We start from the raw sequence: 25,568 nt of genomic DNA on the forward strand, positions 1-25,568 counted from the left end.
AGAAAATATCTATATGTGAAGGAAGCCTTATGGTTGCCATTAGTGGTCACTCCGTATCTGATATTTACATAGGAGACCAAGATAACCCAGAAATGGTGGAATAATTTTTCATTTTCGGTTTTCACTCCCCGCTTTCCTCTTTTTTTCCCGTCAATAGAGCGGTGTGAGGAGTTGTAGTTTCTATTGGTAGCATTTAAAGTACCATATCATGTACTGGGAAACAGGGGAAAAATTCTTTGCGGACTGAAATTGGAAGAAACTGTGATTCGGCCATGTTTTTTGGGTTTCGTTTTTACGGCTTTCACCGTGCAGTAAAAACGACAACTTATCTTTACTTTATTCTGTGGCTCAATACGATTACAGTGATACCAAATTTATCTAGTTATTTTTTTTTTTATATTATACTACTTTAAAAAAACAACACTTTTTGTTCAAAAAAAATAATTATTCTGTTTCACCACAGTCTGAGAGCCGTAGCGTTCTTATTTTTCCGTGCATTGAGCGTTGTGAGGGCTAATTTTTTGCGGGATGAGCTTTTTTTTTTTTTTTTTACCATTTTCTGGTACATACAATATTGTGATCACTTTTTATGACCTTTTTTTTTGGGAGTGCGGAGTTGACCCAAAAACAGCGATTTAGGCGTTTTAAATGTTTTCTTTTTTTTTTACGGCGCTCACTGTGCGAAGGGGTTAAATACTCAAAACACACATAAATATAAATAGTTGAGAATAAAAAGATGCAGTGACTATGTACCTTGCATTTATATCCTCTTCCAAATTCACTTATAATCAGTCGGAGCTGCATAAATTGGGTTACACAGCCACAAATGTATGTGCTGTGAATGTGCGCTGTCCGAGGTGCTGAAAGCGCTCCCAGTCATCTCTGCCCTCTCCTTCTCACATCTCCCGGCATCCCGCTCTTTTTTTCCATTGCTCCGTGGCTCATTGTTTCCCTCTGTTCGTTTCCACATTCACCCACCGTTCTGCAGTTTTGTGTACCCCGTCTCATTTGCATAAAGCCGTATTTAGTTGTTGCAATAAATCCCGCACGCTACGGAAGATGACAGGGTTATGTCATTATTTGCAAACATAGAGATTTTAATTATACCTGTACTCTGAGCCTGGCAGGGAGAACACAAGAAACCAGGCCATAGTGTACACATAGACTAAGGCTTCGTTCACATCTGCGTCAAGGTCCCTTTCTGGCGTTCCGTCGAAGCTTCCCGTCAGAATCATAGGTTTCCCTTTGCATCACCATTGATTTCAATGGTGACGGATCCGGTGCAAATGGTTTCCATTTGTCTCAGTTGTGCAAGGGTTCCGTTGTTTTGACTGAATCAATAGTAGACTGCGCTATTCTTTCCATCAAAACGATGGAACCCTTGCACAACTGAGACAAACAGAATCCAGCGTTCGGGGTTAATTGCAACAACTAAATTACGGCTTCATGCAAATGGAATCAATGGTGATGCAAAGGGAAACCTATGACTTCCGTTTGTTTCAGTCAGGGTTCCGTTCTGACGGGAAGCTCCGACGGAACGCCAGAAAGGGACCCTGATGCAGAAGTGAACGAAGCCTAACACACATTGTGACACAACACAAACCGGTACAAAGAACACAAAATACCGAAATAATGGATATCAAGATGTCAGGAGATCTAGAGCAGAAAACAATAGGCTCTCAGTTTTCAATGAGAAATCAATCCAAAAAATGAAGTAATAAAGGTGCATAGTTGCATTGGGTACATCCGTACAGGAGCACGTTATAGCAGAGCTAAGAATGCGATTCTTTATTGTTTGTACGTTGTGATATCATTCTTCCCGACACAGCGCCACTCTTGTTCATGTGTTGTCAGGCATTGGCGTTCAGCCCCATTCATTTCAATGGCCTAACATGCACTACCAGAGGCAGCCAATGGACAAAAGTGGCACTGTTTCTAAAAAAAGAAATAAAAACAGACTCTTTTTTTTCTCATCTCATAATAATACTGTAGTCCTATGTGAGACCATAGATAATACCACGCGATATAAAATGTGGCGTATCAAATGACACGATGAAACCTCAACATTATTAGATCTGTCAAACTTGACTGTGTCACAACTGACAAACTCTGGCATGGCATTGGGTGTGGTGTGACGCATCTTCTTGTACGGACACGCGACCTTGTGCCCATACTGACAGTTATTATGGGCTTTGTGGCAAAAGTATATTACAGATGCTGCTCCAATGAACCCATTTCTTCACCTCGACGTACTGCCATTCAAGGGCCTGAGGTAGTTCTACTGTAATGTTGAGTGCGGGCGCCGCCATTGTGGCCACACGATCGTCGGCAGGAGCATGGCTGTCTTGGGCCTTGGGTCTTGGGCCTCTTTCACGTAGGTGCTACGTCTGGCAGCCTTTTTTACATTTTGAATTACATTTTTTATGGTATTTTTCGATACGTTTGGCCTACAAACTTGTCCTGCAAAAAACCTTCCTGTACTTGCATTGAGGCAAAAAGCCAGAAAAAAAATATAAAAAAATGTGAAAACAAACTATTTTATGTGGTCTTGAAGTTCAAACGTTACCTGGTCCTTCAAGGGTTAATAATTGTTTTTAAATCGTGCCAAACCAGCAACATTATATATTTACATCGTAAATACGGGGTTGGGGTGCAGTCACGTGTGGCGTAATTTTATGTGCGGGAATATCCGCTGCAGAATCTTACACCGTGTATTCCAATGGGTGAAAACTTCATCTGCGACGCACACATTGTTTTACATTTCCGTGCAGAATTTTTACGCTTTAGAATTACTTTACGCAGCATTTTCTATATGTGTTGCGGATTTTGGATGCAGAATTTCATCATAGATTTCAATGCAAATTCTGCACCCAAATATGCAGCAAATTCACCCCAAATTCTTAGAGTAATTCTGCTGCTGAATTTGCTGTGGATTTACCGTTGCGTATTTTGTGCCGTATTATTACACCATATGTGACTGCACCCTGAAAATGAGATATTTATTTGTGACGGTCACACACAGCGTTTGCTTCTATGTTTTTTTTTTGGGGGGGGGGGGGCTACGCTTTCATTCTCTAGGTTATCATATTTCTACACAAATCAGAACATCTTTTAGAAGACTTTATTTCTCCCAGCATGCTCAGCTTCCTGTGATTTCAGCAGTACTGCTTTTTAACAGTAATAATAATTATGCCCCCCGGACAGACTGCTAGGAATTACTAACAAGCTTCCACACTGCGTGAATGGAAATGAAGGAGGCGGTGGGTGCAGCTGGAGGAGGGCAGGGGTAGACATGAGGGTGCGATCAGGACACTTCTCAGACATAGGAACACTTTTACACATTATTCCACATATATATAGATATGGATGTGTGTGTGTGTGTGTGTGTGTGTGTGTATATATAGTGTGTGTGTGTGTGTGTGTGTGTGTGTGTGTGTATATATATATATAGTGTGTGTGTATATATATATATATAGTGTGTGTGTGTGTGTGTGTGTGTGTGTGTGTGTGTGTGTGTATATATATATATAGTGTGTGTGTGTGTGTATATATAGATAGATAGATAGATAGATAGATAGATAGATAGATAGATAGATAGATATAGATCTATATGATAGATGCGCATGCCAAGTGTTAAATACACACTGCATAACAATAAGAGAGATTCCTGGTCGTGGGACGCATAAACAGAGAGACTAAGTATGACGTCTACACGTTTTTCAACACCGGCCGCAGCTATGGCTCCTCCTGTATACCGCCATTTAAATTAATGTAACTATTCTATTTCCTATTTTCCCACATTCTCCTCCATTTCCAGTGTTCCTTATTATTGGTGAACGTATAAGCTTGGTCAGCGCTCCTACTACCTTCTAAGGCCTCATGCACATAAACGTGTAGTATTTACGGCCAGTAAATACTGGACGGACGGGCCGCGGAGTGTAAATTCAAAAAATAGGATGCCCTATTTTTTTGTGGCTCATTTCTACGCCCCGGACGCACACACATAGATATACGGGAAGGTGTGCATGGCCGATAGAAATGAATGTGACAGTATTTTATCTGCAATTATGGATCCGTAATTGCGGATAAACACTACGGTCGTGTGCATGAGACCTAACTTTTTTTTTTTATTACCCCAATACTTCTGGTTCCCCATATTACCAGTCTCCCCACACTACCTACCTCCACTTCTCCATCTTATCTCTGCCCCCCGACGCCTTATACATTATTCATCTATCTTTTTACCCATTTGTATTGCTACGTTTCGTTTCGATAGCCCATCATCCGTTTATGCCGGATTCAGACAGCCGTAATTCAGCCGTATTTTTGTGCCGGTATCCTGACTGCAACACCCGGATCATAGAACGCTATGGTAATCTTCTTTTTCGGTTCAATTGAAACACCACGGAATCCGACTGCTAGAGTCGTAATACAGATACTAAAATACTGACCTAAATACTGCTGTCTGAATGAGGCCCTAGTGTCACATACGGATGTAAATTTCTTACGTGACTTTGTGCTGTTTATGTATTGTGATATCTCTCGAAGTCGAGATCATGTAGTCGATGTACCTGCAGTCCTATGTAAGAACAAAGATAACACCTTGTCAAATCAGCCTAGCGAGTTGTGCTAAATTAGGAACTCGGCTCTGCTGCATCTGTCAAACTCGGCCTGCTACATCTGTACGTGCTTTTTGCGATCAGTTTATACTTGCTGTTAATTCTGATTTTACCCTTTTAACCATTTTTCCTTAATGATTTTTCTACCACGTATTTAAATGCCTGAACCTTTTGAGATCTTTTCTCCCACAACCTCATGAATACTAGATTTCTGAGAATGTTTATATAGGTTTATACACACATATACATATCCCCCTCCTGCTTCCTCTCGCTCGCTCTCATCTCCATCGCTCTCTCACACATATTCTCTCTCATCAGTGATTGGTGAAGCTTCTCTGGGCGCTGCTCATTTTGCAGAGGATGTAAATATGTCTATAAACTCATTAACTGTCTGACTGCCGGCTGAGGATTGGCAATATTAGGCTCCCCGCCGCAGTGTTAGGAAAATTCATAGACAAAGCCATTGTGCGTGGTAACAGTCAGTTTACAGTCCTGATTCTTAGGTCAGGCCTTACTTTTTTTTTTTCATGACCTTTTTTCACTACCTGTTTACCCTCCACCTCTCATGACCTTATTCTCCGAGCCCCTTCTCACACTTTGATTCCATTATTCGTCCGTACAATTCCTTCCGTCATTCTTCTGTTACTTCTTTTAGCTCAGCTCTGGATGTACCCTGTAAGCCACCCTCATTTTTACCATCATCTTTCTCTACCTTTTGATTCGTGCCCGTCTTCCATCATCTCCCCCTCTCCTTCCTATGTACCAAATTTTGACACCTTCCCCGCCATGCTAATTTTACCATCATCGCCTCACTCTTTCCCTTTTCTCTGCGCAACAGAAATCCTAATTGTTCTGATCAGATAGTAGCTGGTTGATAGGATTAGCAGCCTCCCTGCCTGCTCTTTAATACCCTGCCCTCCCAGGCTGTCGTTTTCTGGTATTAGCCAGTCTTCCATCTCTCTCTCTCTCTTTCTTTTTCGGCCTCCTTGGGAAGACTAATTAATTTATACCCGTAGCAGCTGATCTTATGAACAAGCTGCAGCTGCTTGGCTGGGAATTATTTTTTTCTCCTAGGGAGATGGGCACACATGGCATTAGAGCATAGGGAGTTACTGGTCATGCCACCATGGAAGGATGAAGCTTCCATCCCTTCTTAAGTGCCAACTGTAATGAATAGGTTAACTAAGGAGTCCAGATTTGTTCCATGCACATCACTGCTGTTCTTCTGCCATTCTTCATCTTCTTTCCGCTGTCTCACACTTTACACCCCCTCTTCTGCTGTCTCGGTTTCTCACTAACAACACTTCCTATCATCCCTCCTCCGTTTTCCTTCATTGCCACTTTATGACTCTCCGTCAATTTTTTTTTCTTCCCTCTCTTGATTTTAACCCTGTTGGTTTACCTTTTATCTCCATGCAGAACTTTTCTGCCCTAACGTCCGTGGCCACCTGTGCATTATTACCCGCCTATGTTTTTTGGCTTTGGGTATAGCTGTACCCTTTCCTTTCTCTTCTCTATCTTTTTCTATCCCTCTTTTTGCTTCTCTTCCTCCTACACACTCTGCCCCTTTCTCCCTCCCCCTCCTGCCCTGCTCTCTCTCTCTTCTCAGAAAATCTATTTAAATGCAATTCTATTCATAAGGCCCCTCTCATGCATGTCTAATGAATTTCAGGGAGAATGCTCTTGCAGTGTGGCCGAGTAGGGACCCAATCTGAGTGTGTACAAGTCATTTGGTGCAAACCCTGGGTGTCTTCCCACTGTGATTACAGCTTAATTAGAAATAAAACCTTGTAGCAAGAGTCGTGAAAAGAGCCCGTCTTCATTTAACCCCTTCCCTTGGTGTCAAGGACGTCAGCCCGGACACTCTAGGGTGGGACTACTTGCACTCCGGACTCGTAGAGCTCGATAAGAAACTGGGCAGTGCGTTGCAGACGTTACTCATCCACATACACTGTATGGACAAAAGTTTTAGGACACACCTTAAAGAGGCTCTGTCACCAGATTTTGCAGCCCCTATCTGCTATTACAGCAGATCGGCGCTGCAATGTAGATTACAGTAACGTTTTTATTTTTTAAAAACGAGCATTTTTGGCCAAGTTATGACCATTTTTGTAGTTATGCAAATGAGGCTTGCAAAAGTCCAAGTGGGCGTGTTTAAAAGTAAAAGTCCAAGTGGGCGTGTATTATGTGCGTACATCGGGGCGTGTTTACTACTTTTACTAGCTGGGCGTTCTGACGAGAAGTATCATCCACTTCTCTTCAGAACGCCCAGCTTCTGGCAGTGCAGACACCGCGTGTTCTCGAGAGATCACGCTGTGTCGTCACTCACAGGTCCTGCATCGTGTCAGACGAGCGAGGACACATCGGCACCAGAGGCTACAGTTGATTCTGCAGCAGCATCGGTGTTAGCAGGTAAGTCGATGTAGCCTCTGATGGTGAGGCCATTGTTTTGTGTCCGTGTGCTGTTCGTCGTTCAACAGATCGCACACGGACCCATACATTTTTAATAGCCCTGGGCACACGACCGTGGTTTCCACTGAACCATGTGCGGGCTGGCTGGGTTTGCGTCTCTGTCTTTCCCATTCAAGTCAAACCTAACGAACATACGGAACAGAAACCTAGGACAAACTGATGACACACGGACAGAAAACGGAAATCGGGTCGGTTGTTTACAGGATGCAAAATACAATCGGTCGTGTGCATGTAGCATAAAGCAGAGATAGTGAGGAGTTGAAACTCTTTCAATATACTCTGTAAGAGTCATCTACCATAAGTGTATTTGTTATTATAGCAAAGGTTTAATAATGTTTGTTATATACCTAATAATGTCTCATGTATTTTCACCTACTAGTTTTACTCAAATTAGCGCCACCTAGGGGGATTTTATTTATGAAGTGCCACTCTATTTTCAGGGTTGAATTTACTGTTTGCACTTGTCCCACATATACATATATCCAGTGGTGTACCTATAGGGTTCTCGGGACCCTAAGCCTGGGGGACCCACAGGGCCCCCGTTGCCACACAGTGCTGACCGCATTGGTCCCGGTTCCAACTGTATCTGCGTCTTCAGGATGTAGATACAGTTGAATTCAATGCTGGAGCAGGGAGCTGACGGCTCATTGCTCCAGCACTCACTGTGCCGTAAGAGCTGAGAGGCTCGGCGCAGACAGGCACGATGTAGTGACGTCATCGCGCCTGTCTGCGCCGAGTCACTCATAGCACAGGCCAAAGAAGGAGAACGTGGATAGGTAAGTAATTATTTTTATTCTTTTTTTAATTAGGCACATATGGGGGCATTATACTGGTTATGGGAGCTGATCTGGTGGCAGCTATAGGAGCATTATACTGTATCGGGGGCATTATAGTGTATGGGGGCATTAGACTGGGAGCATTATACTGTATGGGGGCATTATACTGTATGGGGCAGCTGTGGGTAGCATTATACGGTGGGTGCAACTATGGGGGGCTTTTTACGGTGGGAGCAACTATTGGGGGCAGATATCGGGGGCATTATAATGTATGGGGCAGCTGTGGGTGGCATTATACGGTGGGTGCAACTATGGGGGGCTTTTTGCTGTGGGTGCAACTATTGGGGCAGATATCGGGGGCATTATACTATGGGGGCATCTATGCGGGTCATTCTACTGTGGGGGCAGCTATGTGGGGCATTGTACTGTGGGGGCAGCTATGGGGGGCATTCTACTGTGTGGGGGCAGCTACGGGGAGCAATAGACTGTTCAGGGGCATTATACTGTGGAAGCAGCTATGGGGGGCATTATACTGTGGAGTCACCCATGGAGGCTATTGGGCAAGGCAGTTGGGCATAGAACTTGGTGATACAGCCTTGGCCAATCACAGCATCTTCTAGAATATTCTGTAATGTAACGGGTATTATATTGTATCTGTGCTTTGAATAGTATCACACAGTAGTTCGGTGAATTATCTGCTTGTATATGATATTATTTTTCAACACTACAAGAATCATTCCTTTTCAGTATTTATCAGACCTTTCCAGATATCTCACAGTGGAAAACTCCGCTCTCGCTAGTTCATCCGCTCTGCATCACTTTCTTCTCAGTTCTGCCTTTCCTTCAAAATCTTCCTGCTCCTCCGTCCTCCCTTTATCTTCCCTGGAGAATGCCCGCGCTGAGTGCTGCTTGGGGACTCCCCAATTCAGTTTGACAAATGTCGATCGATCCAGATTGGCCGCCAGGGCTCCATCCAGCGCACATTAATCTGAACGATGGGGTGGCCTCCTCCTCCTCTCGCTCACTTCATCCAAGTAATGAGATGGTGCCCCCTCCCGCCTCTCTGCCGCCCTCACCTCACACTTTATTTTAACTGCTGCTGATCGATCAGCTGTGTTTGTTTCTGTATGGATTAGCTGCTACAATAATATCACTTACACCTCTTAGAAAGAAGTGCGAGCCTTCGCTTTAATGTGCTGAAAAGAAATGCTTTGACACTAACATTATTTGATCTTCGAATCAAGAGGCTGCAAGTCATAATTTCTTATATCTCGTCTTCCAGACGAGGTTAAGGAAGGGTGGTGTGTTGAGAGATATCTAGAAGAGAATCCCCTCCAAAAATGCTGAATACGTAAATTTAGTGTATGGAAATGGAGCGCCTATTTTTTTGTATTCTATACATAGATTTGGTGTCACTGTGTGAATTACACAATTTGCTGAATTTTTCCGGTGTTCAAAGGTGTTGAAATTTGTATAGGTCCATGTACACCGTTCCTATACGGGGGCACACCCTGTGCCAATGTATGGTGCGGCATCATATTCTCCCGTAGAAGGAGTGTCTCCATAATATCGCATGCAATGGCACATAGGCCCTGATTCACTCTCGTCTTGACTACTGTAACTCATTACTAGTCGGTCTTCCCCTCACTAAACTCTCCCCTCTCCAATCTATCCTCAATGCAGCAGCCAGGCTCATCTTTATGACCAACCGCTACACCAACGCCTCTAATCTGTGCCAGTCACTGCACTGGTTGCCCATCCCCTTCCGAATAAAATTCAAACTTATTACTCTCACCCACAAAGCTCTCCACAGTGCTGCACCTCCTTACATCTCCTCCCTCATCTCTGTCTACCACCCTACTCGGGCTCTACGTTCTGCCAACGACCTTAGATTAAAATCCTCCATAATCCGAACCTCCCACTACCGTCTCCAGGATTTCTCTCGTGCTGCACCCGTCCTCTGGAATGTGCTACCCCAGACAATCAGATTAATTCCCAATATCCACAGTTTTAAACGTGCCCTGAAAACACATCTATTTAGACAGGCCTATAACATTCCCTAATCTGACTCCTTTCCATGGCCCTCCATTTAGATTAGTCATCAGAATAAGATTCCCTCACACTCCTTCTCTTCATGTCCGTCATACACGGATAGTGGCTGGTGACCGGCTCATGCAGCTTTATGTTACCACCGCATGTGTATAAAAATGGCCGGACTATTGTGCAGAACAAACACTGTTACACTTTGTGTCTCCCTTATGTCCTCATAGATTGTAAGCTCTTGCGAGCAGGGTCCTCACTCCCCAGGTTTGAATTGTAAATGAACTTTGTCACTATGTAATGTCTGATATTGTTTGTTTCATGTTCCCTCTAAATTGTAAAGTGCTGCGTAATATGTTGGCGCTATATAAATAAAGATTATTATTATTATTATTATTATTATATCGTATGCCTCCATTTTTATACAAGGTTTTTTTCTGTCAGGTTATCACGGAATCTGACAGAAAAAAATTGACTGTTCCATTGATTGTCGTATTATTCAGATAATATGACAGGGTGAAGGCCTCTGTAATACAGTGCCATACAGAAACACCAGGGGCCTATGCTCCATGGCACTGAGCCGCAGGGACTCCTTGTGCCACTATACAGGTGCCTTCTTTTTTCATCATCCAGCTGTAGGTGCCGTCTTACAGATCAGTACATTAGGGCAGTGCGTACGCGGCCTAACTATGGCTCATCCCAAGTTGTAATATGTGAATGGAGCACAGACTAGAAGTATTAGCTGAACGCCTCTGCTGCCAAGAGTCTTGTCACCACACTGTGTGGTCAAGTTGTGTTTTTTGTTGTGATTTTGCAAAAATTGGGGCAAAAAAACCACAATATTACCACACCGGATGAATACACCGTAATGGGGAGAATTATGGTAATACATTATATTGTAGAATTATTATTATTCAATCAGTTCTCTAATGTATTGTTAAAGGAGAAACCACACTTCAGGTTTATTGGCATTACCATTGATGCAGTTTTCTAAGGCCTCATTCACACGAACGTATCCGATTCACACGCGTGTATCTGGTCCGTGTGTGTAGCGTTATGCATCAGTGTGCTTTGCGAGTGGCATGCGTTATTCACGCACTCGCAAAGCACATCTTTTTTTAAATTTATTTTTTCAATCGAACTGATGCGCACATCACGCACCGCACACGGATGTGCATCCGTGTGCAGTGCGTGGTTTTGACGCACCCATAGACTTCAATGGGCGCGTAGGTGCGTGAAAACGCACCAACATAGGACATGCAGTGAGTTTGACGCGGCGGACTCTCGTGTGTGAACAGCCCCATTTGAAATCAATGGGTGCGTGTGATTTCCATGCGCAGCACACAGACGTGATTCACGCTCGTGTGAATGAGGCCTAAGGCTGGGTTCACATGGTGCATTTTTGTTGTGTTTTTAGCATGCGCTTTTTTGTTTTGGTAGATTAACTTCCATTTCTCTCAATCAACCAAAGCAAAAAAAAAATGCATTCTAAAAACTCGCCATGTGAATCCAGCCTAAAGCTGTTTGTGTCTATAGTAAGGCACTCTTGGGCAGCTGTCTAAGGCCTTATTCACTCGGTGAAAACGGGCGTATGACTGACTCTTCTTGTAACGCCCGTCACACGGCCACATAAAAATCCATGTGTTCGCACAACTGTTTTTTTTTTTTGTTTTTTTATGGACCATGTGAACGGCCTGTGAAAAAATAGGACATGTCCTATTATTGTCCGTTTTCACGGATCCCTCAATGGAGTTAAGTCTATAAGGGATCTATGAAAACGGGTCCTGCACACATGCAGATGAGAAAAATGGCCGTTTGTGTGTAAAAAGCCTAAGGGTTTGTTCACACGGAGTATTTTCAGGCATATTTCGGGGAGTTCACGCCTCAAATTAAACGTCACCCAGGCTGGCCTCCTGGGTGACGTATCATTCCATGTGACCACCGCTACATGAAACGTCATCCCAGGAGGCCACGCTGGAGGGAGTAACACAGACTTCTAAGTAAGTATGAATTTTTTTTTTTTTTCCCGAGTTGTGTTTTTTCCGTGGAATTGCTGCGAAAAACAACTGCTATTCGGTGCAGGTTTTACACTAACGAAATCCGTTGCGGAAAAACTGCAGTATTTACGCAACATCTGAACTAGGCCCTTTTCACATGCAGATATTTTGCAGAAATTTCTGCGACGGAAAATCAGTTCCATTAATCTGAATGAGGTTGTTTTTTGCGGACTGCGTGATTTCTAAGGGCCTCATTCGGATAATTGGGATAGTCGCAGAAGTTTCTGCAATATACAGTATGTGCCACATCTCCTTAAATTTATGTATAAATATCACGATTGATCTAATAGTAGCTAAAACGTTTTTAAAAAAAACGGATCACAAAATCGTGGCATTCGTGGTAAAACTTGCACGGTCTTGTAGAGCGGTACCTGGCAGTGCGGAAAGAAGACCATGCCATTCGGCACGTGTGAAAGCACCCTTAGAATTAGCACTAAGTGGCACGTGTGAAAACAGTTACTGCTGATTTCTAGGTAGCCACGGGATAAGCCGCTTTACCAAAGCTGGAGCTATGACTTCTCGGCCTAATCTTTGCAGCCTAATGAGTTGCTCTATCATTCTCCCTGTAATCTCCTTCCCGTTGAAGTCATTTTTCCAAATATAACTATTTGTTTATATTGTAAAAGGGTCCCTCAGGGACTGGATAAATAAAGTTTATTAAAGCGATCACCGTTTGAGCTCCCACTTTGTAATACGTTAAGTATACCATTAGGTCCCTGTGGGCGTTTGTCACATTGCTATATGAGCAATGGAGACTGCGCAGACCTTGCATGACCAGGTCAATCCCCCGCAGTTACTCTTTGGCCACGTCCGTTTTTGTTGCAACAAGGAATAAAGAATGTAGAGAGAACTGCCTGTCGCATGTGGGGGTCCGTTATTTTTGCTCTACTGGTGCGCCATTGGGAACACGTGATTTTCTCATCTTGTGATTCCCAAATAACCTGATACTTTCTGTGCCCAAGTGGTGCCACAAATAGATTTTTTTCATACAGTGAGATTGCAGGGGTGCATTGAAACATTTCCCAGGGGATTGTTAGACCGGCTCCTCGTGTGGGTCACCCTGAATCATCAAGTTATGGTGTGCGGTCATCACAGCGTGAATATCTATCGGATGTCTAGATCTTTTTCGATAGACACTACTTGAAACAAGTGTTTCTTGTTGTATTGTTCATATTGACGTTTGCTTCCATTTGTGGTAAATGCCATGATATGGCTCATACAAGGTTACTCTAGGCTGGTGCTTGTTTTATATTGTTCAAATGGATCATTTTGGTTCCATTTTGTAATTTAGGCCCACTTTTGGGTTTTTTCGGGCAGCTTGTAATCACTTTTTTTGTATAGCGCCTCTCATTCACCCTCCTCTAAGGCCTAGTGGCCCTTACAGTGGACTTAGGCTACATTCAGAGGAGCGTCGGCAACCTCGGACGAGGAAAACTGAAGTTTTTCACGTCCGAGATGCACCCATGCGGGGCGCGTTGTCACGGATCCCCCATAGACTAGAGTCTATAGAGGGATGCGTGACACGCAGTAAAATAGGACATGTCCTATTTTTTCAAGGACCCTTCACACGCTCCATTTTAACAACGGTCGTGTGAACGGCCCCATTGAGTCCGTGTGACGGCCGTTGCTTTAACAGCACGGTAGTAATACACGCGCGTCTGAATGAGCCTTTAGAGTCTATATTCCCTATCTCGCTCTTCTAGCTTAACCAGTTGCCTTTCCACCTTTTCCTGTTTCTCCTTGGCCTATTTTCCTCAAATAGTCTCATTTTACAATCTAGTTGTAGACATTCGGGGAAGCTTGTAAAGTCAATATCCTCCTAGAGAACTCTGGATGAAAATATGATCTTGTCAAATATGTCATAATCCTTTACCAAGACTGGGTTCACACGTTGCGATTTTAAAATGTTTTGCAAAATCACAGAAAAAAAAGACGGGGTTTGGCCACAATTTGCGTAAAAAAACTTTTTTATTTTAACCGCGCTGTGTGAACCCAGCCAAATGAAATGTAGCACCAACACCTAGATAAATAGATTAGAAACACACTACAGGTGCTGGTTTCTAGAAAATAAAAAATAATCAGAGGTACACTTTTAGGGTATGTTAACACACCCTATTTACGGACGTAATTGGGGCGTTTTACGTCTCGAATTACGCCCGAAAACGGCTCCAAACCGTCTGCAAACATCTGCCCATTGAATTCAATGGGTCTTACGGTGTTCTGTGCAGGCGGGCGTAAAAAGACGCCCGCCTCAAAGAAGTGCATGTCACTTCTTGGGACGTAATTGGAGCCGTTTTTCATTGACTCCAATGAAAACCAGCTCCAATTACGTCCATAAAAAACGCCGCAAAAAACGTATGCACTTCTTAAAACGTCTGAAATTCAGGATCTCTTTTCGCCTGAAAACAGCTCCGTAATTTCAGACGTAATTGGCGTTGCCGTATGAACATACCGTAAGTGCCGTAGCTATATAGATTTAACCCTGTTGGTATTTCCCAAGTCCTGCACCACAGAAACCGTCATCACTCATCGGGTTAGGCCAGACGGGTGGTATATTCAAGTATCTCCCATTGGATCTTGGAGTCCACAATATAAACAATAACATAGGGTAAAGATGGAGTTAAATAATATAAGTGTGCACTGCAGAGTATATATATATATCTCTTTGATGTGTACTGCCCCATTTTCTTCTCACTACAGAAATTCAGATGGCAGCGTGAGACATTGTTGACCCTTCGTCGGCTCTCGTCATTAATCTCTTTGACTCCACAAGTTTTCTGCCTGTGACCAGCATAAAATGAAAAAATGATTATCATTATAAGATCAGCCTGAAGGACTATGAGGAAGGTTTCAGAGTGTGCGCCAAATGAGAACCTATCATTTGAACATATAAAGCAGCCACGTTTTAAGTTGAACAACTCCGTCTGAAGACCCTTCTTCTGAGATCTTTGGGTCTCTTCTCCTTCCTGAAATACTCTATTATTTCATGTATTTTCCATTTCCTGCCAGGTTTTTTTGCCAGATTTTACCAGCTCAGATTTTAACTGTTCTATTTCCGTAAAAGCATAATATAAATGAATTGCTCCCTGCCAATCTCTGAGATCTGGGATCTACTGACAATCTAATGTCCAAACTCTCCATTCTGTAAGATTACGCTATTGATTCCGCCAAAAAAAAACCAGAAACCTTGCGGAACGGAGACAAACGAAAACCATTCGCAACGGAAGCGTTACCATTGAAATCTATGGAAATGGAAAGCTATGGTTTCCGTTCGTGGGTTCCCCTGACGGAAAGTTCTGGCGGAACCCATGAACGGAGTCCCAACACAGATGTCAACGAAGCCTAACAAATTTTTTAAGCTTCACAAAAAATTAAATAACTTTGCAAATATATCGTGTACTGACCCTGAATTGCGACCTATATGAAACTCACTAGATATACGTGCTCCAGACATACATACAGCACACTCATCACGTCCGTACGTACATATATGTATATATATATATATATATATATATATATATACACAGATGTAGCCAAGTTTCTCTTGACTCTGATAACTTGCTGCAGTGTCATATCACACCGCAAAAGTCATTGAGAGTCAAGTTAGTTTCTTGCCACTGTGTATTTAACGCGTTAATAGTCAAGATAAAAGATGGCTACATCTGTACAGTATGTACACCGCAAACATTCCTACATACGTCACTACATACATATGTAGTTTAATGTGCCCTGATATGGACCAAAGTTTTTCTCTTTACTTGCGGCTCCAATAAGACCCACAAGTACGTCCTTTTTTTTGTCATGTAAATTACTGCAGACGATGCGTGTGGCCGATGTACAATGTATGAACTGTAGTAGAAATACATATATTAACGATAAAGGAAATTCATTTATGAACTGCAAAAAAACCTCGCATATCAACGGTAATAGAAAGGCATATATACATGGTAATATATATATTATATATATATATTATATATACCCTGTGCCGTAAGAAGCAGTCAGATGATCTGCTCTATATATAGCGTCAGGCAGATTGAGCTCTGTGCATTACATAACGCTGCACGCCGTACATATGGGATGTGTGCTGTATGTAGAAGCAGACAGACGCTGCTATAATAAGAGTGGCACAGGGTGACTATGTGACAGGAAGCTGCGTAGGTGACAGGTTGGCACTTTTAGTGTTGACGTTCGCTGAGGTGGAAATGAATGACAAATTGACTAATAAGCAGCATCTGAAACGCGTTTCTTTCTGAATTTCCTTTTATTCTCCCCTCACCCTGTTGCTTTATATTTACCGCGCTTGAATGCATTTTTTTTAGTTTTTATGAAATATACAGTTTCTCTGAACTAATAGAGCACATTCACTACCTGATTTACTATCGGTTATAACTCTGTCCTGTGCTGAAGTCCAATTAGGATTTGGTATATAGTCATATGAACGAATATACCCATCCTGCCCATGTAAACAAACAGCTCCCCTCCCCCTCACTTTCTTCAGCCTTGGTCTCCGAGATCATCTCCTGTGGTCCAGTAAGTGACGGAGGCGACATTATAAAATTTGAGCACTATACATGAGTTTAATAACCAATTCTTGAATATCTTCAATGTACTGTGTGGGTTGCCATAATTGTGGCATCCCATCATATATGTCGTACTGCTAGCACCGATCGTAATGTTCTTCTTTGTATCTTCTCTTAGAGGGGAGATTTATCACCTCCCCATCAGGTGCACTTTACATCCTGGATGTACAGAAGGAGGATGCCCTGTCTACTTATCGCTGCATCACCAGACATCGATATAGTGGAGAGACGCGACAAAGCAATGGAGCGCGTCTCATAGTGTCCGGTAAGTCCGTAATGAGAAATGTCTCCATATGTTAACAATAATATTCCTTTTACAATATTTTTCTTGTATTATTGGCTCCAAAGAGCCTGCAGAGTCCGTCCCCATTCTCCTTGATGGGTTCCAATCCCACGAGATACTTGTGGGCGATAAAGTGGAGCTGCCATGCATTGCCTCAGGATACCCAAACCTAGCCTCTCGTTGGATTAAAGATGGCCGTCCTGTTCCCTCTGACAGCCGTTGGAGTAAACGTAATACAGGTCTGGGTATGACAGACCTACGTCTTGAAGACAGTGGAACCTACATCTGTGAGATTACGAACAGCTTTGGTTCTACGGAAGTCACCGGCACATTGACCGTCATAGGTAAGCTACCATTACACCCTGGATATGCACTGGGTCTCCGTGTCCGTGTGTTCTTGCTAGATGAGTATCTACTGGATATTTTATCTACCTAGGTGACATATAGTGCGTGATGTCACCGGTTGAAGTGACAATCTACGTGTCCCACCAAGTAACAACAAGTTTAGCTGCTTTACTGTAGGGCATATCATTGTGTCAATGTGTGCGAACACTCATGACAAGAAAACCAGACAAGTGTAATATTGTTCAGTGGCATTTCCACAGAGCCTGGCGGATACTGCGCTACTAAGGGCAGCGGGGATGCTTCAAGATAAAATCACGGCTCAGGTTAAAGGAAACGGTTATTTGGAGGCATGTCGCAGAAAGCTAAGGAGTGCTGATAGCAAGTTCTTAGGAGAAATAATATAAGTGAATTTTAAAATCTAGATTTACAGTCGTCCTGTCCCTGGAAGGTATTTCATCAAAGTAAAGCGACACTATTGGTTGAATTTCATTTAATTTTGCCGTTTATATGCTTGGTAGGCCGCCTAAATGGGATCTGTCCGCTCCCCTGACATGTCTGGTTTAGTTAATACTTGTCCGGTAGATGCGCTTCGTTCATGTTATAAGGACAGAAGAAATGTTTCTTCCTTTTGTTCCTTTCCTATCACAGAAACGCTCCGCATAACTTTAACACCCAAGAAACTCAAAACCGGAATTGGCAGTACCGTTATCCTATCCTGTTCTATCAGCGGATCCCCGGGCTACACTGTGAGATGGTACCGAAACACCGAGCCCATCGAGGCTGATGAGTTCATTTCTATACGAGGGACGGATAATGAAACTCTGGTCATAAGCAGTGCGCAAAAAATGCACTCTGGAGCGTATCAATGTTTTGGGAACCGTAAAACACAAACCGTCCAAGACTTTGCAATTGTGGTGCTCGAAGGTAAGTAAGATCTCTGACTAAAGAATAATATCAATCATTTCTAAGCTTGGGCTGGAGACCAACATTTCTTGCAATACCGAATTCTATAGGTTGATCAATGACCCAAAGCTTCCTACTGTGTGTATGGAGTCTGTACGCAGGTACACAGAGTCCCTGTTGTAAAGTGCTGGACACACTCTGTGCTGCCATATGATGCCTTTCTTTTAGGGGTTAATAGTTTCGGAATACAACGTCCAAAAGAACATGGCACAATTTTGCTTTCCTGCATGTCTCTTTATGAAATTGGGGACGTATGATGGTACAGTTAGGCCCCATAGGCTTTTTTTGGGTGCCATATTACGGCTCCATATCATTTTGGGGATGTACGAGTCATATTACCGTTGTGTGCATGTGGCCAACCATTCTACAACCATTTTACAATCTTGTTTAGCAAATGTTTGACAATTATTTTCAGGCATCTGGACCATCGTGGCGTTACGTAGCCGATATTACTGAGCCTATAATTCTGCTCATTTTTTAATCACTCTCTTAACTTGAATTAATACACAATGTTTAGTCTTATGAATGGATAAAAAGTTTCCATGTCAGTGATAATCCGTCCTCAAAAGAGGTTCAGATTTATTACATAGGGTGAACGCCATGTTATATTGGTAGCTGTCAAACGGGAATCTTTCACCTTTGGTGATCAATCAAGGTAATGAACACCATTGCTATAATATTGCTAAAATATAGGGAAGATATTTCCTTATATACAACTGTTTATGAATCAGAATTATTGGAATTGGTCATTTTGGCTTTATCAGCAGTTTGTTAGAGTCACTATTTTGCAAACTGCTATATGGAGACCCTGGCCCTGCTATCAGAATGTCACAACTTATGAGCTCTGAATTTATTTATTAGAGGATATAAAAGTGTATGGCTCAAGACGTTGTATACAGTTCAATATACCCCCTACTGTAAATTATTGGAATATTCAGAGTCCCAGAGATGTTACATGATCATATAAAGACCGCACAAGGCCACAGGCTCAGTGCTTTTATATAGGTCACTAAACTCACTGGTGACCTAATATTTTCAATAGCCTCTGCAGAACTTCTTTTTGTGCCGTGCCAGCCAGAGTGTTCTCCCATATAGTGGCATCTATGTAATCAGAGCGTTCCATTAAACATTTTTTTAAAGACATGTCAAAAGGTAAAACCCCTTTTTGGCATGTATTATCAGGAACTTTTTGTATGAAATTGGATGAAGTAATACAATTTATTACAGAATCATTTCTCCTTGGGCTGACTCAATAAGTTAGGCCACCTTTGACAATGTGTAAGCACTTATAGTCACGTATACATCTTCACCTTACCTTTTAAAATCGGCGAGGTTACGGGAAATAGAGACTAGTAATTGCATCCTCTCGTCCACAGATGGGACACCTCGTATAATCTCTTCGTTCAGTGAAAAAGTAATGAATCCCGGGGAGCCCTTTTCTCTTATGTGCTCTGCCAAAGGAGCTCCTCCTCCTACTATAAGTTGGACCCTGGACGATGAGCCCATCCAACGCGATTCAGCCCACCGCTCCAATCAATACACAGCTTCAGATGGCAGCACCATAAGTTACATGAACGTGAGCAGCCCACAGATTTTGGATGGGGGTGTGTACAGATGTTCCGCACGCAACTCTGTGGGGACTGCAGAATACCAAGCTCGAATAAACGTAAGAGGTGCCTGTCCTACTTCTACATATCAGAATAGGGTCTATGATGCCTCCTTGGGTGTGTAACCTGGCCACCTCCTGTCCTTTCACCTCTTCTTTTTTTTTTTCCTCTCTACTTCTCTTCCGACATTCCATTACTTATACCTCCACCTTAAAGAAGCACTCCAGAATTTATTTATTTTGGACATTTACTTTTAATCAGCAATATACTAGCAGTGTCATTTGTTTCTTCCCAGCATAGTTTCCTCCATACGTTTTGAACCCTTTCATTAAACGCAGTTGTCATGTAAACTGTCTGACCAGCAGTCAAGAGCTTGCTTTTCTTTGTAAACTGGAAACTGTGTGGAGGATTTCCAGTGAACTACAGGATTATATCCGCATCTAGTGACCACTAATACGCCTTTTTACGTCGGTCACTAATGGGCTTTAGGCTAGGCTGACGCCTTTTCACGTCAGCCTAGTCTAAGTCCTGCACGGTTCTCCCGTGCAGGCAGGAGCCGGGGCTCTGCTGTCTGATGACAGCTGAGCTCCTGCTCCAACGCCCGCGATAGAAGTTTACTTCGATCGCGGCCGTTTAACCCGTTAAATGCCGCCGTCAATAGCGACCGCGGCATTTAACTTTGTTTACAGAGGGAGTGCGCTCCCTCTGTCACCCATCGGCGGCCCGCGAATGAAATCGCGGGTCTCCGATGGGGTGTCATGGCAGCCGGGGGCTTGATAAAAGCCCCCAGGTCTGCCCTGGACATATTCCTGTTCGGACGCGCCGGAGGCACGTCCTAACAGATTGCCTGTCAGATTTACACTGACAGGCAATAATGCTCTGGTATACGAAGTATACCAGAGCATTATAGCAGCGATCGGAACATCGCACAGTAAAGTCCCCTAGTGGGACTAATAAAATCAGTCATCAAAGTGAAATAAAGATTATTAATAAAAAGTACAGTAAAAAAAAAAACAAAAACATTTTTTTCCATAAAAAGTGGTTTTATTTAGTAAAAGTGTAAAAAAAAAAAAAAAGTACACATATGTGGTATCGCCGCGACCGTAATGACTCCATTAATAAAGTTAATATGTAATTTAAACCGTAAAAAAAAAACGCAAAAAACCATGGTGAAATTGCAATTTTTTTCCATTGCCCCCCAAAAAAGTCATAATAAAAATGAATCAATAAGTCCCATGCACCCCAAAACAGTACCATTCAAAACTACGTCTTGTCCCGCAGAAAACAAGCCCAAAAAATCACTACATTGATGGAAAAATAAAAAAATTACGGCTCTTGGAAAGCGACGATGCAAAAGCAAATAATTTTAGTTCAAAAGTGTTTTTATTGTGCAAAAGTCGTAAAACATAAAAAAACCTCTACATATGTGGTATCGCCGTAATCGTACCGACCCATAGAATAAAGGTAACATGTTATTTATGTCGCATAGTGAACGGCGTCAATTTAAAAACGCATAGAACAATGGCGAAATTTCAGTTTTTTTTATAATCTCCCCCAAAAAGGTTAATAAAAGTTAATATAAAAATTATATGTACCCAAAAATGGTGCCATTAAAAAGCACAACTAATCCCGCAAAAAACAAGTCCTCATACAGCTATGTAGACGAAAAAATATAAACGTTATAGCTCTTTGAATGCGACTATAGAAAAACGAATAAAATAGCTTGGTCATTAGGGCCTAAAATGGGCTGGTCACTAAGGGGTTAAATTCCTCCTGGCAGCTCTGAGGTCCCTACTCTCCCCACCAACCTCCACCCTCCTTGTTTCCCTGTATGTCATCCATGTATATAGTGCTACTGAAAATATAAATTCGGCCCTATCTAAGGGAGCAGGAGTGTAGTTATATATTAGGTGAAGCCATACAATGAGTAGCTGCAAAGTTATAAATCTCCCCTGACTCACACTGACTGTCTATACTACCTGTGAGGTCTGTGTGCAGAGTCCAGTATATTTCTGTGAGATGCTGCTCCATACTGCTCTCCCCTGCCTCCTGCTTGTAAGAGCTGACTGGGAGAAACCCAGCAATCACAACCAGTAGGAGACAGGTTGAAGCTGCATCTCCTAGGAATAACAGGAGACAATGGTTCTATGTCATTGATATATCACTAGCTGCACTTAGATAGGACTAAGAGCCAAAGGCACAATGGGAAATTTAGGCCGCACATGAACTAGGGAACCATACCAGAAGGGAAGAAGGAGCCAAGATGGTGGACAGCCAATAATTGGCACATCAACTAAAACTGGTATACACAAAGAGCCTCTACATTATTCTTTCATAAAAGCCCATGCTGCACTATATAGGCTAAAATAATAATCTGCTGGAGTGCTTCTTTAAGTTTTTTTTGTTTTTTGACACTGCCAATCCCAATCTTCGTGTCCATTAAAAATGTTTGATGTAAGACATCATTCAACACTCATATCACCCATGTGAAAAAGTAAATTCGCCCCTACCTACTCAGTGAACCGCTTCACTAAACATAATTTATAATAAAATACATCTAAATGAACAGAGCTAAGTTTGACTGCAGTCAGCCATGTTGAAGCCAAACTCTACTATATATTGAATTTTACCATGAGAGGGAATTAGGAGGGCCGTTCAGTTGGTACTTTTGCACCCATTAGCTTAAGGTGCCCATAAACATCAGATAATAGTCGGCTGAACGTGCCAAATTTGTCAAGAACAGATGACTATCTGATGTGTATGGGGCTGTCGAGACGTTCCCCCAACGGCAGATGCTGGAGGTAGGCAGGATCGGGCATCTTGTTCTCACAGGAGATAAGCCGCTGCCAGACCTATCTGGCAGCGGCTTATCTCCTATCTAACAGCGGCTTATTTCCCTCTCCACATTGAGCAGGCATGCGTATGCAGAAGTCGGGAGGAATAGCTGTCGGCTATCTTAAGTTTATGGACAGCTGCATTATTAGGACGTTTAATAGACAGTGTTGCATGTCTATATTGTGTCTTCGAGATCTACAACTTACCATTTGGAATCATTGTTATAAAACTGAGCGTTCTAATCTTCAAGCAATTATCCGCCTTAGATTTTATCGGCTTTTAAAAGGCCGAGTGTAGAAAATTGAGGCTGCTTTCATGGGAGTTCAGTTTGAGTGATTGATGGGGCTGCTATGTTGCCTGTGAGGATGTCCGATTTGAATATTTATACATATTTTCTATGTAAATGAATTAAATAGAATTATGGCGCATAGATCATATACAGAAAAACTCCCTGATATTTTAAGGTATATACTGTGCCGGTGTATCACTGGCTGCCATTTTCACAGCTTTAATATTACACGATTATAACATGACCCCCACCCACCCACCTATTCCTTCTTTCGCTTCTTTTATTCTATCAGTGCTGCATTTACCTCATAGGCCTCATGCACACGACCGTAGCCGAGTGCATGGTCCGTGATTACGATCTCGGATGGCCCGAGGAGTGTCCTCTGCGGGCCATCCGCAATCATGGACCGCGCGCACACCAGATGTGCATTGACTTTAAGAAGCCCGTACCGCAAATGCTGCCCGTAAAATTACTTGTCCTATTTTTTTTTGCGGTCCAGGATCCCGGACAATGCACGGAACGTGGAGAACACGGTCGTGTGCATTGGCCCATAGGATAAAATGTGTCCTGTACTATCCGCAATCCACAATTGCGAATAGTATGCGGCCGCAAAACTACAGTCGTGTGTATGAGGCCATAGTGTTTTTTGTTTTTTTTTTTGTTTTTTTTAAACCAGATCGTACCCTTTTTCTCAAGGTATTAGGTTATTTTCACACATAGAAATAGTGGCATGGCGCTATATCTATTATATTTATCATTTATTTGTGTTCAGTTTTTCAAGTTGATCACTAACTTGAGAAATAGAAGTGCCATTCTTATCTTTAGTTTGTGACCTGACCAATGTAATGACTCCGAAGACGGATACTAGCGAATCTGTAGCCTGTAATCAGATCTCGGGGTGATTCATGGTTCTAGTCATTCACAGCAGATTTTCGTTCGTGTACATCAATCTGAAGCACACTTACAATCATAAATATCCCATTGTTTACGGAGGGGGTGCCCACAGCGCGCACACCCGCATTCCCCCGTGCCAGGCGATGCTTGCACAAAATCAACCTAGTAATTGATATCTTGCAAATCGGTTCCTCAGCATCTGTACTACTCAAAACCATGAACTCCAGCCTCCAGTAGATTGGCCTCAGTCCTATATCCGCCTAGGTGCATAGCCATTTTTAAGTCCGTGCTCCGTGATCTCCATTAATTAACCATCCAGTTCCCTTTAAGACACAGGTATCCGGTTGCCATAGAGTAAAGGGCTCATTCAGACGAGCGTAATACTTGTCCGTGTGCTGTAGGTTGAAATAACGGACAGCGCACCAACCCATTCATGCCAATGGGGCTATTCAGACATGGGTGAGTCTTCACGCAGAGGGTGTCCGTTGCGTGAAACTCACTGCGTGGTCCTATATTGGTGCGTTTTTGCGCACCCAGTCGCCCATTGAAGTCTATGGGTGCGTGGAAACCACGGACAGCACACGGACGACATCCGTGTGCTGTCTGTGTTTCACGCATCAGTTACATAGAAAAGCAGAAAAATAAAATTACAAAAAAAAGTACTTGCGCGGATGTGAAAAACGCAAAGCACACTGATGCCAATACAAAACACACACGGACATGAATTGTAGGAAAAACAGCGGTTTTTTTTTAAGCGCGCAAATCGGACACGCTCGTCTGAATGTAGCCTTAAAGGTGTTTTCCCACGAGGAACCTTTATGACCTATCCACAGGGTATGTCACAAATGTCAGATAGATGTGGATCCCACCTCTAGAATGGGACTCCCTAAAACCCCGTTCACTCTCGGCCACTTCCTGACTTTATGGTCAGGAGTTATGAAAACAGCATAGCTCGCTGAGCTAAGCTGTTTCTGTAACTCCCATAGTAGTGAATAGCCATTACGGAAGCAGCGTAGCATGCAAGCTACGCTGTTTCCGTAACTACAATTCCGTTCTATGGGGCTTACGAAAACAGCGTAGCTCAGCAACAGAGTTTAGGGGCCCCGTTCTAGACATAGGTGCGGGTCCCAGAGGTGGTACCCGCATCTATCTGACATTTGTGACATATCCAGTGTGGATATGTCATAAATGTCCCTCGTGGGGAAAACCCCTTTAAATATTGTGCGGCAACTCTTGTAACACTGGTGGCGGAGTAAATGCATGAATTCAGATCTGATGAAATTACAATAGGCAAAATGCAAATATCGGTTTTGTTGGCATTTAACATTGTTCCTTTTACATCAGATCTGTGTTTTTATGTGGAATCGTTTGATTAGTATCCTTTACCGGAGATGAGATTATATTAAAATCTGTACAGCGTTCTACCCGCCTCAGGTACCCTGACCAGTTGTCGGAAGATGTACTCCTCCCTTACAGAGAAACTGAACTAACCAAAACATGAAGACTATAAATCCCACAGTTTTGCAGGAAGAGGGCTGCATATTTTGACAAAATCGGCTTCATTGGCCGTTTGTTGTGCAAATGTGCGGATGCTTTGAAATGGTGCCAGCGAAACCAAGCTTTTGATAAATCTCCCTCGCAGCCTCCCGTCTTGTACGGGCAGCCGACTCCTGCCAGCTCTGTGCACGCTGTTACCGTTAGGTGGTCCCAAAAGTCAATAGATAAAGAGCAACACTTAGGCTTGTAATAAAATAATTTATTATTGCTACCCATGAACCTTTGCCGGTCATTATTTCGGAGAT

At 42.8% G+C, this 25,568-nt stretch overlaps 1 protein-coding gene across 3 annotated transcripts in view; it reads left to right on the forward strand.

Annotated features, from left to right (window-relative positions):
• Window positions 1-25,568, forward strand: part of DSCAML1 (DS cell adhesion molecule like 1) — a 186,904-nt gene that overhangs the window by 120,608 nt on the left and 40,728 nt on the right. For 2 of the 3 annotated variants that reach the window (XM_075840151.1, XM_075840152.1), the window contains exons 4-7: window positions 16,669-16,815; window positions 16,899-17,177; window positions 17,827-18,102; window positions 19,518-19,814. In XM_075840151.1, the coding sequence (XP_075696266.1) occupies window positions 16,669-16,815; window positions 16,899-17,177; window positions 17,827-18,102; window positions 19,518-19,814 (999 nt within the window). The remainder of the gene's footprint in view (window positions 1-16,668; window positions 16,816-16,898; window positions 17,178-17,826; window positions 18,103-19,517; window positions 19,815-25,568) is intronic. The other variant, XM_075840154.1, reaches the window with a different exon arrangement.

Source organism: Rhinoderma darwinii, chromosome 10 (assembly GCF_050947455.1).
Source record: "Rhinoderma darwinii isolate aRhiDar2 chromosome 10, aRhiDar2.hap1, whole genome shotgun sequence".
NCBI classification, from domain to species: Eukaryota; Metazoa; Chordata; class Amphibia; order Anura; family Rhinodermatidae; genus Rhinoderma; species Rhinoderma darwinii.